Raw genomic sequence first — 18,744 nt, 5'->3', positions numbered from 1 at the left:
TATTTGAAATACAGTCACAGAATAAATAATAGTACTAAGTACAGAAGACTCACTCTCTAACAAAACGCGTCTGTTACGATCAGCACAGATATGGCCGCTAGGTGGCGACAGCGCCACGCGCGGCTTATGGCTTTCCCCAAAATTGGAGCCGAACGGATGTACTTTTAGCTACCTGTAGCAAAGCGACGAAATCGCGGAGTGAGACACGCCTGATACAGTCAACAACAGCTGTTTGGTGGAGTCACTATGTTTGACATAACAGGCAATGTTGAGCATGTTTCGGTATGCTATAGCAAAGAGAATTTGAAATAGAGGCGGATTGTCAAAGTAAATTATGTAGCCACAGTAAATTCACTGCCATCTTTTGACAAAAGATTAAAACTGTTAGAACGCCATTTGACTATGACCCTCCTTTCACTGATATGTGTTAATTGGTACCTAAAATACTTATTGGAATTAACGCCATCTACCCAACAGTAGGACAAAGGTATGGTGCAATCTTTTCGAGCGATAGCGCCATAACCTTTGGCCTACACTCGGGTAGATGGCGTTAATTTAAATATTTAACAAATTAAAACATATCAGTGAAATTTTATATTAAAGGAAAAAATGGAAAAATTATATCAGTGAAAGTATAAGGGTCAAAGTCACATGGCGTTCTAACAGTTTTAATCTTTTGTCAAAAGATGGCAGTAAATGTACTAGCTGGGGCTAAATAATTTACCATGAAAGTAACTTTCTATTCACTCTATTCTCTTTGGCTATAGTAAGTATATAACTAGACGCTTGTTTTATACAATGCTGTGCCTATTTGAAGATAAATGGAACATTGAATTAATACAAAACGCACCTGTTCTGCAGCTTTCCAATTACTTGGACGTTGGACACAAACTGTAGAAAGTTTGCACTTGCTTTTCGATATAGTTACTTACTATATACTCCAGCTTTAAATACGAGTATGTTTAAGGTTTTTAGTTTTAAGTAACCAATGGCGTCCGATATAAAATCCGTTCCCAAATTGACTGTCATGAACTGCTACCTTCGCGTCACTTTTTCTTCGCATGAACAGGCTACCGTTTCACCAATGCGGTTGGCAACTGTGAAAGGTTTGCATAGATGGCGCCATCATAGATTGCCCCTTTTTATATGAGATTTGGCTTAAAGAGCTGGCAAATAGGGCATTAAAAAAACAAAAATTTGACACAATTCTAGGGCTTGACAGGGCAAGCTATGATGGCGCCATCTGCTAAATACTTCGACCGGCCAATCCCATTGGCACCTGGCAATGACATTGCTGGCCCAACAAGTACTTAAATACTGGGTTGGGCCTGTAAACTGTTACTATGTACCTACAAACAAAAGAAAAACACCTGATTTCAACCAATTAGGTGGCTAAGCATATTGTCATACCTACCTACTTATAATGTTTATTTATGATACGATTACCATGATGCCAATTAAAAGTAGCGTGTGTCGTACTTGACATTCAACATTTATAATTAATTTATACCACTTATCTCTTGCATAAGAAACTTTTTTTTACACTTAATATAAACGACTTTATTATAAATACATTACGGTTGACATTGCTTTGTACGAATAAATTAATTTAAATACAATTGCAATATTATTGTTTCGAAGCTGATGTTTTATTGTGTCATTCTGTCAAAAAAGTGACCTTAGAGCAAACGGCGCTAACGTTGAGAAGCGTTGCGTTTGAATTAAATAATTATTAATATGGGCCACTGCTCCAAGCGCCCTTACGTCTCTTTTTACTCAGTGTGACAAATTTGTTTGTTATCTAATAAACCAGACTAATTTACTAGACCTCATCACGTTCTAACCATTAACAGGATAATGAACTTTAACCTCTCGGAACAAAGTTGAAATTACTACACTTCAACTAGAAGATACGAGGTTACGATTGCGTCTCATATGATTGATGCACACCTCCGTGCGAAAAGGGCTTATGTGACGTGTTATACTTACTTAAAGACACCTTTTTTGACTGACATACAAACTGACATTGTGATACTACACGTGCTAGCACGGAACGTGCATTCTAACAGCAACTAACTGACCATAGACCTTATATTATTATCGGAACTATGTGGATGATATGACTCATGACCAACAGAGGCAACTATGTGCTGTATCTTAGTTCAGAGAATATTGTGTGCAATAAAAGATGAATGCATTTGTTTCTATGTTGCTTGACTATGCCTTTTGTATGTTAAAGTGCATTTGTATTTATTTAGATATTTTATGACACTACAAACTACCAATATCCATACGGATATTATAAATGTGACAGTTACTTTGTTTCTTACCTTTCCGTGGCTACACCACTGTATGAACTGTATCGAACAGTCGTATAGGATAGATACTTTGTTTTTACAAATCCATTCCTTGTTAAGAGTTAGTGAAAATTTGGTATACTACAGTCTAAGATCCGTGTAGTATAAGTAGCTGTATAATAGTTCTTTGCCTTGAAACCCTCGCAACGCTCAATTTCGGAATCTTTTCCTTTCTCGGTTATCAATTTTATTAGCACGAGAGTTTAAACAACAACTTTGCTCCTTGTAAAAATACTAAATGTAAAAATATTACAAGTCATACACAGTTGAACGCTGTTAAATATTTATTATACTTCGCGCCTCGTCCTCGAGATTAGTAACTGAAGATATATATATACATGTAGTTACGCCGGTAGGTGTCACCACTCTGCACTTAGTTTGGAGTTATTTTTAAATTTTTATTTTTTAATAAGTGGGTATGCCTACATTCCACTTCCCGGCTTCCATCGCTCCGTCCGTTCATACGCTTTCTAGTGCTCGACCACTCAAGTCACTTCTTAAAAACTTAACTAAGTTTCTTGTTCGTGGATTCTCGCACAATGCCGAAACGTAAACGTGCTAAGAAATACGAAGATGACATTGATCATCTACTGCATAAAGTTCGAAAATTAAAACGTAAATTACGACATAATAGTGAAAGTGCTTCGTCACACAGTGGTTCCAATGAGGAATTGATGCCACAAGATACGGGTAAGTCTTTTTTATTTTCGCTTTTGCATATTTTAAAAGGACCAAGGTTATTAAACCTAGGTAAATATACGTGCACTCAGATTTATCCATTGGGGATAAATCAAGGCGCAATTTGTATCGGTTGGCGGTCAGTTTATTGGGGACTGATACCTAACTAAATGATACGTAACTATTGACTGTATAGAACCACAGAACGAGTTCATACTTGTACAGTATATCAATGCACTCCGATTAGCCGTTGGGGCTAAGTCGACGCATGTTATGACGGTTGGCGTACAATTCATTGGGAATTGTTACCTAACTTCAAGATAGGATAACTTGCGTTATCTGGTTCAGTTCAGACGATTAGAATATTACTCAGTAATAATGTATTTCAGTTTTATAAGTAAAAAATAAAGTCATATATAGACTATAGTAATTACAGTATATTTACCTTAAATATAGTCTTGAAGATATTCTTGTTTAATCCATTTTTTATTTAAATAAACGAGTATAAATATAAAAGCAAACTAAGGATTGCTTTTTGTTCTCAGAATCACCGGTTTTACGACCAGACGATTGGTTTCCGGAATACCCGGATTATGAACTGAACTACGATCCATACAGTCAGAATGACCAATATAATGGCGCTGAGTGTCAGGAAGACCCTATTGAGGCCGATAATTGTCCTATCGAGGAATCTCAGAATTCTGTTGGAAATTTGATAAAGCCTACTGAGGCTCAGCAAAACGCTACACAGACCGTGACAAATACTAGCGACAATGCCGTACCCGGCACGAGCTCCAGCGCCATAGCCGGCACCAGCTCCAGCGCCATAGCCGGCACCAGCTCCAGCGCCGTAGCCGGCGCAAGCGCCGTTGCCATACCAGGCACAAGCACGTCCACTGTTGAGCAGGCCGACGATAATAAGGTCGCTGACACAATCGATTTGGACGATGATGTATTACAAATTCTGGGAGATGACCCCTCGTCGGCCACAATATATGGAAAAGAGGTACGTGCAGAAATAGCTACCCGTTTTACACATGTAGCCATAGAAGGTATAACTAAAGAAACCCGTAAAGACCTCCTTAGTAAATACCTAATCCCTGCTAATTGCGTTAAAATAGGCGCGCCAAAATTAAACCCTGAGATCAAAGCTGCCATCTCAGAAAATTTTGCTAAACGAGACAAAGGCATCGAGTCCAAGCAAAAGGAAATGGCTTGCGCAATATCATGTCTTAGTGAAATAATTACATCGCAATTAAATTCGAAAGAGAAAAATAACGACCTCTTACAAAAACTTATAGACCTCGGTCGTATTTTGTGCGACTTACAATACGCAGACAGCGTAACCAGACGCAATTTTATACTTTTTTCATTGAAAAAAGATCTCAAAGACCATCTGGCGAATACCAAGATAGACACTTGCCTATTTGGCGAAGACTTGACGGAAACGCTTAAATCAGCGAAAGCCATGATTAAATCCGGCGGAGAGATAAAAGCTACTGCTCCTAAGCAGCCCGTAGCGCAATACAGGCGGGTGAGATCCAGTGTATCGCGGCCTTTAAACCGTCGAGGCCCAGCGCCGCGCAGGCCGCCGCCGGGCCCGCCGCTGCCACCGGCCCCGATCCCGAGGGGCCGCGCGCCTGCTCCCCGCGCGCCGCCACCCCCGCCACCCCCGGCGCCGCCCGCGCGCTACTACAGGCCGTCGTACGCGCACCAGCCCCCGCCGCGCCACCACTACTACTAGACACAGTTAAGTATGCCGGCCGTTTATCACAGTTTCAAAGACAGTGGGCGCTTATTACTAGTGACCGCACCATACTTTCATGGATAGCTGGCTATAAAATCAAATTCATAAGCTCTGTAGTTCAACAGTCTTTGCCCTCAGCGCCAAAATATTCTGATGTAGAGAGGTCACATTTTGTAGATGCCATTAATAATCTTTTACAAGTAGGTGCTATATCCGAGTGTAATCCTTGCGATGGCCAATTTGTGTCCAGTATTTTTCTTGTGCCGAAGCCGAACGGAAAAATGCGTTTCATACTCAATCTAAAACAGTTAAATAAATTTATAAAAACTGACCATTTCAAGCTCGAGGACTTGCGAACAGCGGTTAAGCTTTTGACTCCAGATTGCTTTATGGCTACGCTAGATTTGAAGGACGCGTATTTTCTAATTAAAATTCACGAGGAATCAAGAAAATACCTTCGTTTTATCTATGATAATAAAATGTACGAGTTCAACGTTTTACCGTTCGGCCTCAACACTGCGCCTTATGTTTTCACCAAAATCACAAAACCTATTGTTAAACTACTACGTTCCGCAGGCCTCCTCTCTACTCTCTATCTCGATGATTGGTTACTTTTCGGTCAAAGTTACGAACAATGTCTAGAAAACATAAGATTAACAACACAATTACTAATTTCGTTAGGATTTATTATCAATCAAGAGAAAAGTATACTTACACCTATGACGTCGTGCAAATTCCTAGGAATGATTATCGACTCGCGTCGTTTGCTACTTAGCTTACCTTCTGAAAAACGAGCGCGCATAAAATCTGAGTTAGAACTGTTTTTAAAAATTAAACGTTGTAAGATTAGACAGCTAGCAAAACTCACCGGCCTACTAGTCTCAGCGTGCCCGGCTATCGAGTACGGATGGCTGTATATGAAGGAACTGGAACGGTGCAAGTTCCTTAACCTACAAGGCCACGATAATTATAATTGTACAATGAGTATACCGGAGTCCATACTACCTGACATACATTGGTGGTTAATGAATATCGATAATTCTCATAGTCGCATTCGCACAGATAATTACCGAATTCAAATATTTTCTGACGCCTCAACTACGGGGTGGGGGGCAGCCTGTGGGGATGATAAGGCAAGCGGCCAATGGTCTAGTACTGAACGAGAAAATCATATCAACTATTTAGAGCTGCTTGCCGCATTTATTGCCTTAAAAATTTACGCATGTAATTTGTACAATTGCCAGATACTCCTACGACTGGATAACACTACCGCGATAGCGTACATAAACCGAATGGGTGGTATACAATACCCTCATCTTACCCAGGTTACGAGAGAGTTCTGGCAATGGTGCGAACAAAGAAAGTTGTTTGTGTTTGCATCTTATATAAGATCCCGCGATAATTTTATAGCTGATTACGAATCAAGGAGATCACATCCGGATATAGAATGGGAATTAGCTGATTGGGCTTTTAATGAGATAGTGTACAAATTTGGTTTGCCGTTAATTGATTTATTCGCAAGTCGTATAAATAAGAAATGCGCAAAATACAATTCCTGGCACAAAGACCCTGATGCCTATGCGGTAGACTCGTTTACTGTACCCTGGACAGGCATGTTCTTTTACGCTTTCCCGCCCTTTTCGGTTGTACTGAAAGCTCTTCGAAAGATTATTTCGGATAAAGCTACGGGTATCATGGTCGTACCTTTGTGGCCAACACAACCATGGTACCCTGTCTATCGAAGTCTCCTTGTTAGTGAAGTCATAACTTTTCAGCCATATACCAATGCCTTAATTTCTCATTCCAGTTCCCAACGAATACACAACTCGATTACCCTGGCTGCAGGGATATTGTGCGGGTCGCGCTATCGAGAAGAAGCCTACCACCATCCTCAATGGACATAATGATAGCTTCCCTATCACCAAACACGATAAAACAGTATGATGTTTGTCTTAAAAAGTGGTGGCACTTCTGTAATAGTAATTCCGTTGACGTCTATGACGCGTCTATTCCGACAGTAGTCTATTTTTTGACCAATCTGTTTAATGAAGGTAGTCAATATGGGACATTAAACTCCTGTAGATCGGCCTTATCTTTAGTCTTAGGCCCAACAATATCACATGATGACAGGCTTCAGAGATTCTTTAAAGGCGTTTTTCGTCTACGACCTCCGACGCCCAAGTACAATGCAACTTGGGATACCAATCTTGTATTAAATCAATTGAGCGATTGGTTTCCTAACGATGAATTAAACCTTGAAAGGCTTTCAAACAAAACAGTTACATTGCTGGCTCTCACTACGGCTCACAGAGTCCAAACGATATCAAAAATTAATATAAAAAACATTGAAATAACTTCTGAATGTATATCTATTAAAATTCCAGATATTATAAAAACGTCAAGACTCGGTTGTAAACAACCTATTATATATCTGCCCTTTTTCCGCGAAAACCCTTCCATATGTCCAGCGGAAGCGCTTTCTTGCTATATGAATAAAACAAAGCCTTTAAGAACATCTGACAGCCTGTTCATCGCTACTAAAAAGCCTCATAAACCAATTGGCTCGCAGACGCTCAGCCGATGGATCAAGCGCACACTGAGCGAGTGCGGGGTCGACACGGCGGCGTTCAGCGGGCACAGCACGCGGCACGCCGCCGTGTCGCACGCGCACGCGCGAGGCGTCAGCGTCGACGCCATTCGCAACACCGCAGGGTGGAGCGGACAGTCCAATACTTTTGCAAAGTTTTACCAAAGGCCTATTTTAAGCAACGAAGACTGTTTGTCTCTGGCGTTATCCGTACTAAATAAATAAATAATTAAAAAGATATCATAATCTCGTATATCGGTGATTATATGATTCTATTAATGTAGAAATAGGTTTAGCAAAAAAGGATTCAATATTTTAAGGTTGATACAGATCTGTTTAATTACCAAAAAATTGTTGTACCAAGTTAGAGGATGAAAAATTTGTTTAATTTAAGAAACAAACTTGTGCATAGTTCTACAATTTCTTATGTAGGCGTTTGTGATAATTGTACCAATTAGTATAATGACTAATTGCGACTTCAGTTTACACTTATATGATTTGTTTCCAGTTTATTCAATAAATGAATGTAATTTAATGGTATTTAAGGTGTTTAAGATTAATATCCTGCCTAATATTACCCGATGCTACTTTATAGTATCATAATTTATCTACAAATCTGTCGATTTTTTGGATATCATTAAAATGATTCCTTTATCAGGGCTGAGAAGTTTATAATATAGTATTAATTGTGTAATATTATATTATGTTATATGAGTAAATCGACATTGATTGATGATTTTTCGGAAAATATTACTCTCAAAGTCTACATGTATATATATATCTTCAGTTACTAATCTCGAGGACGAGGCGCGAAGTATAATTAATGATTAAACGAACTTACCTGAAGTGAAGTTCTATCATAATTATACGAAGCGCCTCGTCCGAAGAGATTAGTAACATAGTTCCCTCCCACCCATCGCTTCGCTCATCCCCTTAATACCTTACATAAAATACATCAATCAATGTACTACTATATATAAAATATTTCTCTCAACTTAATGAACGGACGGAGCGATGGAAGCCGGGAAGTGGAATGTAGGCATACCCACTTATTAAAAAATAAAAATTTAAAAATAACTCCAAACTAAGTGCAGAGTGGTGACACCTACCGGCGTAACTACATGTATATATATATCTTCAGTTACTAATCTCTTCGGACGAGGCGCTTCGTATAATTATGATAGAACTTCACTTCAGGTAAGTTCGTTTAATCATTAATCATTCAACATCATCATTTAAAAGTCAATCCTACCAGGCAACATGAGGAAACAACTCACAATTTTCATTCAAAAGAAGCATTTACGAGCTATTGTGGTGAAAAAAACATTGTCATTGTTTAGATTCCCCACAAAATACCTTTTTGAAATGGAATGAAATTAAAATATTTATTTGTAAACGGAATAATTTGTTTGTGGGGGGAACCTAAATCCTTCGTACCGTATGTATTTTAATATTTGTCAAACCGTATATGCCGTACATCAACGAAAACCTTGAGTAGTCGGCCAAAAAAATACCCCTTGTGAAATTCCATGGCATTGTTATTTTATCGGACAAGTCACCCTTAAAGGTTGTGCGTGCCGTGGCATTTCGCCAACCACCCCGTCCGCTAACGAGGTCGCAGCTCGAGCCGTTTAGTAAAAATGCACACTTACCCTATCAGGGCAAAGACAAGAGGAAGGGTTGTGATTTTAGCAGTCTACGTATGTGTCGTCGTGTTTCGCAAATCGTAGCGTTCTGACGCTACTATGTGACTATTTTGATGAATGAGGTGTCAAATCTATTCGTTTTTGTAGCCTAAATGACAAAGGTTTTAAGCGAATCTAGAAGGAAGAAGTCAAAGAAACGTTATTCCTTAATAGACTTGTCGTTTTTCCTCTGGACTCTTCATATCATACTGTAATTTTGTAGGTGGTTCTATATTCATACAAAGCTTCAACACAACAAACGAGTATTAATTCTTAAACTTCCGTTCCAGGATCGAGTGCTGAACATCATCAGCCAGATTATGGACCAGCTCCTCGGCGACGAGCGCGTGGCGAGAGGCTTCCGCGTCAAGTTTCCGGAGGACGTGCTTCAGGATAACTTGGCTGGCCAGCTGTGGTTCGGTGCAGAGGTTAGAATAGAACAACTCTTCTTAGTCAATAGTCAGTCACTCTTGACGAGCTGGCAGCTCTATCTATGTTTATCCATACTTCCCTGCACTCGATGCGGTCCATTTGAAGAGGTCTGTCGCATCTTATAGTCGAGGTCTCACTACAGGATATGCAGCCATGCGTCAGCCAGGATATCCTATTTGCATATTGCACACGAGCTTCAATAACTATCGAAGTTAGAGACAGTTGCTGCTTTTGAAGATCAAGAATTATACGTCTCATCTCATCATTCGATTTCCTTATCCCATTTACGTTCGACGCGGTATGTTTTGCTCTTCCGTACCTGATTTGCCTTTCCTCTTATAGCTCTCCTACCTTCCCATCTCATAACATAACTTATAATAAATTCAGATATCGAGTCAAAGTAACTTAGTTTTAACACTTTTAACCATCAAATATGTGTATATTTCCAGTGTCTAGCCGCCGGTTCATCCATTATGAATCGCGAGGAGGAATCAGCCGCCATGCGCCCCCTGGCCAAAGCGCTCACCAGAAGCCTGGAGACCGTGCGGTCGTTGCTCAGAGAGCAATGCTTGCGACCCAGAGGCCTGGCTCTGTCGCAGCAGGACGACATGCTGCATGAGAGTCTTAGGATATTTGACAAGTAAGTGTGTGTGTCAAAACAAAAGAAACCCACGTTGGACGTGTGAAAAGGTTGGGAGACGGTCATCCTGTGAGGAGAGTGTTAGTGGGGAACGTCCAGTTGGTTGCCCTGGAACTACGAGGGGCGTTCAAAATATTCTCGGTATTGATATCTTACGACCTCTTCTAAAATTTCTTTCGTTACTGGCCGCTAAGGTTTATTCATTGACATTAAAAAAAAGTATAATTCGAACCGAGATAGTCTTTTGTTTTTCTGCAATTGCTGAACAAACATGAACATCCTGTGCGAATTGACAATGTTAACTAAATTAGAACATCGATGCGTGATAAAATTCTTGACAAAACAGGGTAAAAATCAAAAAACCATAAAAGAGGAAATGGATTGTGTTTACCGTGAGTCTGCTCCTTCTTTATCTACCATTCAAAAGTGGTCAAGCGAGTTTAAACGCGGAAGGGAGAGTATTGAAGATGACCCTAGACCTGGCCGGCCTGTAGTAGCTACTTCACAAGAAAATATTGATAAAGTGGAAAAACTTATATTGGAAGATGGTCGAGTGAAGGTAAAATCTATAGCACAAGTAACCAATCTCTCTATTGGTACCGTACATGATATTATACATGACCATCTTAATATGTCAAAAGTAAGTGCAAGATGGGTTCCGCGAATGCTGACTCGGCTTCAAAAAGACATGCGTGTAGCTTGTTGTTCCGATTTTATTGACCTGTGCGGTGAAAATCCTGATGAGGTGCTGCAAAGAATAGTTACTGGAGATGAAACCTGGGTTCATCATTATGACCCAGAGAGTAAACAAGAGTCCATGCAGTGGCACATTAAGGGTTCAGCTCATCCCAAGAAGTTCAAGGTCATCCCTTCAGCTGGCAAGGTCATGGCCACGATATTTTGGGATTGTGAAGGAGTATTACTAATCGATTATAAAGAAAAAGGTGTAAATATCACAGGACAGTACTACGCTAACATTCTACGTCAATTAAAGGATGTAATTAAAGAAAAGAGGCGAGGAAAGTTAACCAAAGGTATTCTGCTTCTGCATGACAACGCCCCCGTCTATACTGCTCATATTGCCAAGGCAGCTATTGTTGAACGTGGGTTTAAAACTGTTACTCACCCACCGTATAGTCCGGACTTAGCCCCCAGCGACTTCTTTTTGCTCCCCAATCTTAAAAAGGATCTGCGTGGAAATAAATTTTCTGACGATGAAGCATTGAAGGCGGCAGTGGAGGAGCATTTTTACACGAAAGATAAAAAATATTTTTACGAGGGATTAAAAAAAATAATTGATCGATCTTTTAAGTGTATGAACATAGGGGGGGAGTATATTGAAAAATAAAAATATCAAACTTTTCGTACTTGTTTGTTTTCATTCTCATACCGAGAATATTTTGAATATCCCTCGTAGGTAGCGTTGGACCTTATTTTTAATTATAGTCCTCAAAGATCGCTCCCCCATCTCTGAGGGTCCTGACCACCATAAGTCGTCCTTGGGATATCAAACTGGCATAACGTGTAATGTCATTTCACAACATCATGAGAGGTGACAGCTATAAGAAACTTGCTAGTCGTTCTAGCGGAAACCAGTTAAATAAATCAGATATGTCAAGTTATTTCCCTTTTTTTAAGGTTGTTCGCAGAATTCGAGCTATGCTACGTCAGCGCCATGGTGAACGTGAAAACCCCCCACGAGTTCGAAGCGCAGCAGCTCATCTGTGTGCTGTTCTCCGAGAGTCTACGGAGGGCCTTGAAGCAGTCGCTGCTGACCCAGGAACAGGTTAGTTCTTGTTCTTGAAGCAGGCCGCTCTGTTACAAGCCTACGAGAGAGCTATGAGTGTGGAGACACCCCCCCCCCCACGAGTTCGAAGCGCAGCAGCTCATCTGTGTGCTGTTCTCCGAGAGTCTACGGAGGGCCTTGAAGCAGTCGCTGCTGACCCAGGAACAGGTTAGTTCTTGTTCTTGAAGCAGGCCGCTCTGTTACAAGCCTACGAGAGAGCTATGAGTGTGGAGACACCCCCCCCCCCACGAGTTCGAAGCGCAGCAGCTCATCTGTGTGCTGTTCTCCGAGAGTCTACGGAGGGCCTTGAAGCAGTCGCTGCTGACCCAGGAACAGGTTAGTTCTTGCTCTTGAAGCAGGCTGCTCTGTTACAAGCCTACGAGGGCGCTATGAGTGTGAAGACCCCCCAACGAGTTCCAAGCGCAGCAGCTCATCTGTGTGCTGTTCTCCGAGAGTCTACGGAGGGCCTTGAAGCAGTCGCTGCTGACCCAGGAACAGGTTAGTTCTTGCTCTTGAAGCAGGCCGCTCTGTTACAAGCCTACAAGAGAGCTATGAGTGTGAAGATCCCCCACGAGTTCGAAGCGCAGCAGCTCATCTGTGTGCTGTTCTCCGAGAGTCTACGGAGGGCCTTGAAGCAGTCGCTGCTGACCCAGGAACAGGTTAGTTCTTGTTCTTGAAGCAGGCCGCTCTGCTACAAGCCTACGAGAGAGCTATGAGTGTGGAGACACCCCCCCCCCACGAGTTCGAAGCGCAGCAGCTCATCTGTGTGCTGTTCTCCGAGAGTCTACGGAGGGCTTTGAAGCAGTCGCTGCTGACCCAGGAACAGGTTAGTTCTTGCTCTTGAAGCAGGCCGCTCTGTTACAAGCCTACGAGAGAGCTTTCGCATACTTCCGTACTTGCGATGACAATGCAATAATATGCTGACATGGAGCTGATATGATGATGCAGTCGGAAGGTAGCAAACGGAACTCTTCGATGGGAAGACATAAACACGTTGAGTTTAGGCTCATTTGAAAGGTCTCGACACGTACTTGATAGACATGCAAAGTACAGTTGGCAATAAAAGTGTGTATCAAAAAATATTTTTGACGGTTGCTTGTATCTGATTAGGCTTTATTAGTAGACTAGTGACCGAAAAGTCATGTCGAGTCAATTCGGTTAGATTAGAAAGTTCATCCTCGAATTTTCTTCGGTCAAGCATGCTCATTATGTGTGAGAGACAATTTTAGGGATGATGACACATGTTGAATTTGTAACTAAATCTAGTAAAATAGATAGCATATGAGCAATTTATCACAATATTGTGGATATTAAGAAAATATATGGAAATAACATAAAAATAGCACCTAAAAGTCTTAAAATTTAAGTTTTTTTAACTCCCAAAAACGAAATAAGTAAGGATACCCTGGATACCATTTGATTCCGCCCATTTTATCCAAAAAAAAGAATGTATAGCAACTATATACATACCTATAAACGCAATATTTCACCGACAAAATCGCAATTTTCTTGTTTTGTTGATTTTGTTCATACTTCAAGATGGACTCTCTGTAACCTTGACGTCACGGTCACATATCGTTCTCTTCGGGGCGTTTCGCGAGTGAAGTACGACTATCGGACTTTGACTATCGGATTTTGACTATCTTTTTTTTTGTTAGCCTGGTTTAGTGTCCCACTGCTGGGCAAAGGCCTCCCCTCCCTTCCTCCACTCAACCCTGTCGTTTGCATTTTCCCGCCAATCCGGATAAAATACGTCCAAGTCGTCCCGCCATCTCTTTGGTCTGCCTGAACCCCGGCCTACACCATCGATGGTGTTCCGTGGGTCCCACTCGGCAACCATCTTGGCCCACCTTTCAGGGTGCGTGCGGCAGACATGTCCCGCCCAGTCCCACTTAAGCTTAGCGGTCTTGGCACCTACATCAACAACTCGAGTTCTGGAGCGCAGTTCCGTGTTTCTGATTCGATCAGTTCTGCGAACACCTAGTAAGAAAATTAGTCATCTAGCCTATTGAAAAGAAAGCTAGTGAATAGCGATTACCCTGCTCTGCTCTGATTATTAGAGGATAATGAACGAACTCTTGCTGTGACGGTTGATAATAATACAATTTGTGTTTTCAGGTGGACTCATACGACCCAGCTTTAATGTTCGCCGTGCCGCGACTTGCCATCGTCAGCGGGCTGTTAATATACTCCAGCGGGCCTTTGAGCATAGACAAATCGCCAGGTAACCTAAAAGTTTGCAAAGATGCCTTAAAGTGTCCTGGACTGGGGAATGCCACCGCGCCATTTGCATAATGCCAAACAAACTAACATGACAAAACAAGTTACTCACTATGGCAGCGTTATTTTCAGGGATCGGAACCGGTTTTTTGCAAAAACTTAGAAGTAACCATATTTTTAGAATTATTTTATACTCGAAATGGACTCTGTTGTGTTTTTAGGTTACGACTTCGTATTATTAGATTGCCCAATTAGAAATGAAGTAATTAGCAAAGAACGAAAAAATACCGTTTCCGTTCCCATACAAAAAATATCGGTATTCGATCCCTGGTTATTTTTACTCTTAGCTTGAAATAGTTTATGATTATTAGAGTTTGATCTACTCTAAAAGTCAAAGTCAATTAGACTAACTCGTTGTTAAACAATGTAGATATGTATTGTAAATCACTTCTGAAAGATCAAAAACACAAGACAGCGGAGTTTACTCTACGAATTAGTGGTAAAGACGATCCGGCGTAAGACTATGGTTTCTAAAAATTAAGCCTCAAACCTAAAGTTTTCTGTGTATTTCAGAGGAGATGTCAGACATGTTCCGTCCATTCCGCACCCTCCTTCACAAGATCCGCTCTCTCCTGTGGACGCTAGACCGGCGGGAGCTTATAGCTCTCGAGCGGTTACTCTGTACCAACGAAGACGTCTCCAGTTTAGCTGGCCTGGAGATACCTCATGGTAAGTTGATATTCCTCCTCATCTTAGGATATGCCCAGTTAAAAGACTTCACGGTCCGTTTTGGCAACGGGATTCCAAAATTTGCAGGGTTCGAAATTATCCAGATAATTATAGTTTTTAGTCCGTCAAATATCGGATAATTATCCCAGGTATGGATGGTGCTATATTTATTTTCTATGTGTTCTATGATAGTAAAAATAATTTGACGATTTTTGCTAATTTTTTATGATTTTTATTAGGTTATTATCAAATAGATCAGGCATAAAAATCACGATAATTATCAAGATAACTATCATTGATAATTATCCTTTCGAACCCTGAAAATAGTACTGCGTTTTACAAAGTGACTCTGACCTCTGAACGATACGGGAAACTAGGCTTTATTTACTATAATAATTATTTACTATTAAAATATTGTAAACATTTATCGACATTTATGCACTCTAAACGACATAATAACTAATTAATGTGACCATATTGCTTATTGTTTGAATCTATTTATATATTAACCTGGACATCTATATTTAATATTAATTAGCATGATAATTCATTATTTTTTACTATTCTCATAAAAGGAGTGACATTGAATACTACATAAAGGTCGATAAAGTATAAAATTATGAATAGATTTTATTGCTATTGATATAAGATGCATGCATATACTTACCTAGACTTAAGAAATATTGAGTGCGCTTACAGGGTGTCATGTACATACCATCCTCAAATCGTAACACCTAATGTAACATGAACATGACTGCAATATAATAAAGAATAAAGAATATATGACCGGTTTACTCAGAGGTTTTTCTTATATTACAGGTGCAGAACCTTCGGAGGACCCGTCGTGTCAGTACCCCGACATCGGCGAGTTTGTGTCTCGCTTCTACGCTGACCACGCCCCTTGCCGCGACCTCTATACGCAGAGGTATAGTTTGTAGCTTTCTAGTAGAGCCCGAAGGCTTATCCTATTGTCTATTGTTAAGTAAAACCGCACGTGCCACGTGCCACAACCACCTGCATAAAAAATCGCTCGTTCACTTTACCCAGGTAATTGAATTACAACTCCTATGGAAATTGCAATAACATTCAAAATGAACTAATGGATAAATATTTTGTTACAATGTGTGTGGTCAGTACTTCGGTTACTGAGTGCCGGCGAGTCGAACGCCATAGAACCAGTCTAAAATGTGTCATCGAGATGCGTAACAAAGGCGCGTTATCGGAGAGCGCACCTACACTGGTTTTTTGAGCGTTGGACTAGCCCGCGCTCAGGTGCCAAATAGAATAAATAAGACCCTTTTTTGCAGGTAAGTAGCACGTGCGGTTTTACTGAACAATAGACAATAGGATAAGCCTTCGGGCTCTACTAGAAAGCTACAAACTATATGTCTTCTTCCTCGCGTTATCCCGGCATTTTGCCACGGCTCATGGGAGCCTGGGGTCCGCTTGACAACTAATCCCATAATTTGACGTAGGCACTAGTTTTTACGAAAGCGACTGCCATCTGACCTTCCAACCCAGAGGGGAAACTAGGCCTTAATGGAATTAGTCCGGTTTCCTCACGATGTTTTCCTTCACCGAAAAGCAACTGGTAAATATCAAATATTTCGTACATAAGTTCCGAAAAACTCATTGGTACGGCTGGGTTTGAACCCGCGACCTCCGGATTGAAAGTCGCACGCTCTTACCGCTAGGCCACCAGCGCTTGTACTCAGAGGTATGTGCTAGCAGCATTCCACCAGTTTTGTTTTGGGCAAAGGCATCCCCCAATTTCTCCACAGATCTTCTAGTCCAGAACTGACCACTTCCAAAGAAGTGCAGATCTTTCTGTCATCGCCGGCGGGATTTGCCAGATCCCAGATTTGTGATTTTGCCCACTCATTCGACATCAAATTGAGCGTTTTTGAATAAAGCATCTTCTATTTTATTATATGTAGGTCTTTTTGATTTCGTAGAGTTACCATACAAGCGTTTTCAAGAGTCACAACAACCTGAGAATGTCATCCATGAGAACTTTATTTTATCAGCAATCATCAAATCTATCTATAAAAAAAAAAAAAAATTATCAGTTATCATTATCACTCTATTGCTATTCTACTTCTTGTCTGTTTACATTTTCACACACCACTCTTCCAAAGATAATCTAAAAGTCTTGGTTGAACTTTGAACCCATTTGTAACTTGATTTTTTTCCACAGTTCCACCGAACCAACCATCACCGAGAGCGACTACCTGCCGGACTACATAGAAGTGATGACGCCCATCATCGACGGTCTGCGTCATCTCGACACCGACACTGACTCCGTTCCCCAAGAACACCCCTCAGACCCGCCCCCGTCCGACAGCATAGACACATTCCAAAACGACCTCCTAGACGCTAAGACCCGCAAAACCAGCAGGACCGAAAGCAGCGACCTATCCTCCTTGCGAAACCTTTCCACCAACGGCCTAATGATGTTCGACCCTTTAGTCATCAACGCGGGCAACTCCGGCGAACCCTCCAACAGACAGTTACCTAACCACGACCTAGTAACCTCCCTTAACGAACAAGTCACGGAAATTGCCGATAGATTATCCTCAATAGTTAGCGACGTAGACATACTAGACCATAACCAAATACATTCGTTCTCCACGAACGATGTGCCTACGTTAATATCTACAGAAGCGACTGAGCCTTACTTCATCGGGCCTAAGAACGAACAACTAAGCTGCATGCCTTCTACTAGTCACGGGTATTTAATACCGAACGCGATAAGCCACGAACCCGTAGTTTTAGCTTCCCTCTCACATAATAATTCTGCAGTCTTTACCCAAGAAGAAGAAAGTGCAATAGCAACTGATCTCCCTTTAATTATACCGGACAATATTGACGCTGACATTGTAAATACTAACATATGTATAGCTAACGCTAATCTAAGCTCACTATTACTGACTAATGAAGAATTCCGACAGAATTTCATTGGTAACAATGAAGTTGCAAATGATAATAACAGTTTCACGTCAGCGAAAACGCATATAGAAAATAATGAAGAGGATAAAGTGAAGTTTATGCTTGGTTATGAGAGCGACCACGAATCGCCTGTAGATTCGGGCGTCAGTACTGAAAACACTAGCTTAGATAGATCCCCAGACACAGAAAACAAGGAAATCAAAGAAAACCACTTCATGCAACAGAACAGGGTATTAAAAACGGAAGAAGACAAAGCCAGTAACACATTAGAAAGTTCCTTTTCCAGTGTAAATAACGGTGATGTTAGCGTTAACATTAATTATGAAGAGGAAGATACTCAAAAGAACGAAGCTTCGTCGTCGATTAATGTAAATACGGATAGGTTAAGTGTTGAAGAAGCTGTGAATACAAAATCTGAAGAGTTAAGAATGGCGGAGGAGGTTATAAACGAGTTGGCAAGAAACATAGTGGCCGATTTAAGTACTCAAGACAATTCCACGTTCAACTCCTCGCCTAGCAGTTCGCGGCAGAAGAAAGAAGATAGGCGATTAAGAAAGTCGAGTAAAAGCAAGAAAAAGAAGAAAATGTGGTCGCCCGGGACCGTTATCTTAGACAACCGGTCGGCGCAGGCACAGAGCCCGCTGAGGTTGAATTTGGATCACTTAGTTGACGAAAGGTGAGCTAGAATAGATAAGCTGTATTTATTTAAGAGCCCATCAACGGGCACACTAGCGCCACTGCTAAATAATTGTGATTATTTAAATTTAACGAAAGATATTTAAAAAAGCGGCCAAGTGCGAGTCGGACTCGCCCATGAAGGGTTCCGTATTTAGGCGATTTATGACATATAAAAAAAACTACTTGCTAGATCTCGTTCAAACCAATTTTCGGTGGAAGTTTACATGGTAATGTACATCATATATTTATTTTAGTT

General features: G+C 40.9%; 2 protein-coding genes across 2 annotated transcripts in view; both read left to right on the top strand.

Annotated features, from left to right (window-relative positions):
- Nucleotides 1-18,744, top strand: part of LOC134657433 (lateral signaling target protein 2 homolog) — a 57,372-nt gene that overhangs the window by 24,803 nt on the left and 13,825 nt on the right. The window contains exons 3-9 of the mRNA XM_063512983.1: nucleotides 9,345-9,482; nucleotides 9,936-10,126; nucleotides 11,765-11,912; nucleotides 14,031-14,136; nucleotides 14,706-14,861; nucleotides 15,681-15,786; nucleotides 17,059-18,486. Coding sequence (XP_063369053.1) covers nucleotides 9,345-9,482; nucleotides 9,936-10,126; nucleotides 11,765-11,912; nucleotides 14,031-14,136; nucleotides 14,706-14,861; nucleotides 15,681-15,786; nucleotides 17,059-18,486 — 2,273 coding nt within the window. The remainder of the gene's footprint in view (nucleotides 1-9,344; nucleotides 9,483-9,935; nucleotides 10,127-11,764; nucleotides 11,913-14,030; nucleotides 14,137-14,705; nucleotides 14,862-15,680; nucleotides 15,787-17,058; nucleotides 18,487-18,744) is intronic.
- LOC134657665 (uncharacterized) lies at nucleotides 2,897-4,779 on the top strand. Its single transcript, XM_063513228.1, has 2 exons — nucleotides 2,897-3,047; nucleotides 3,581-4,779. The coding sequence occupies exons 1-2, from the start codon at nucleotides 2,897-2,899 to the stop codon at nucleotides 4,777-4,779; spliced, it is 1,350 nt and encodes a 449-aa protein (XP_063369298.1).

Source organism: Cydia amplana, chromosome 20, assembly GCF_948474715.1.
Source record: "Cydia amplana chromosome 20, ilCydAmpl1.1, whole genome shotgun sequence".
Taxonomy (NCBI): Eukaryota; Metazoa; Arthropoda; class Insecta; order Lepidoptera; family Tortricidae; genus Cydia; species Cydia amplana.
This window is presented reverse-complemented; position numbering and strand designations above follow the sequence as displayed.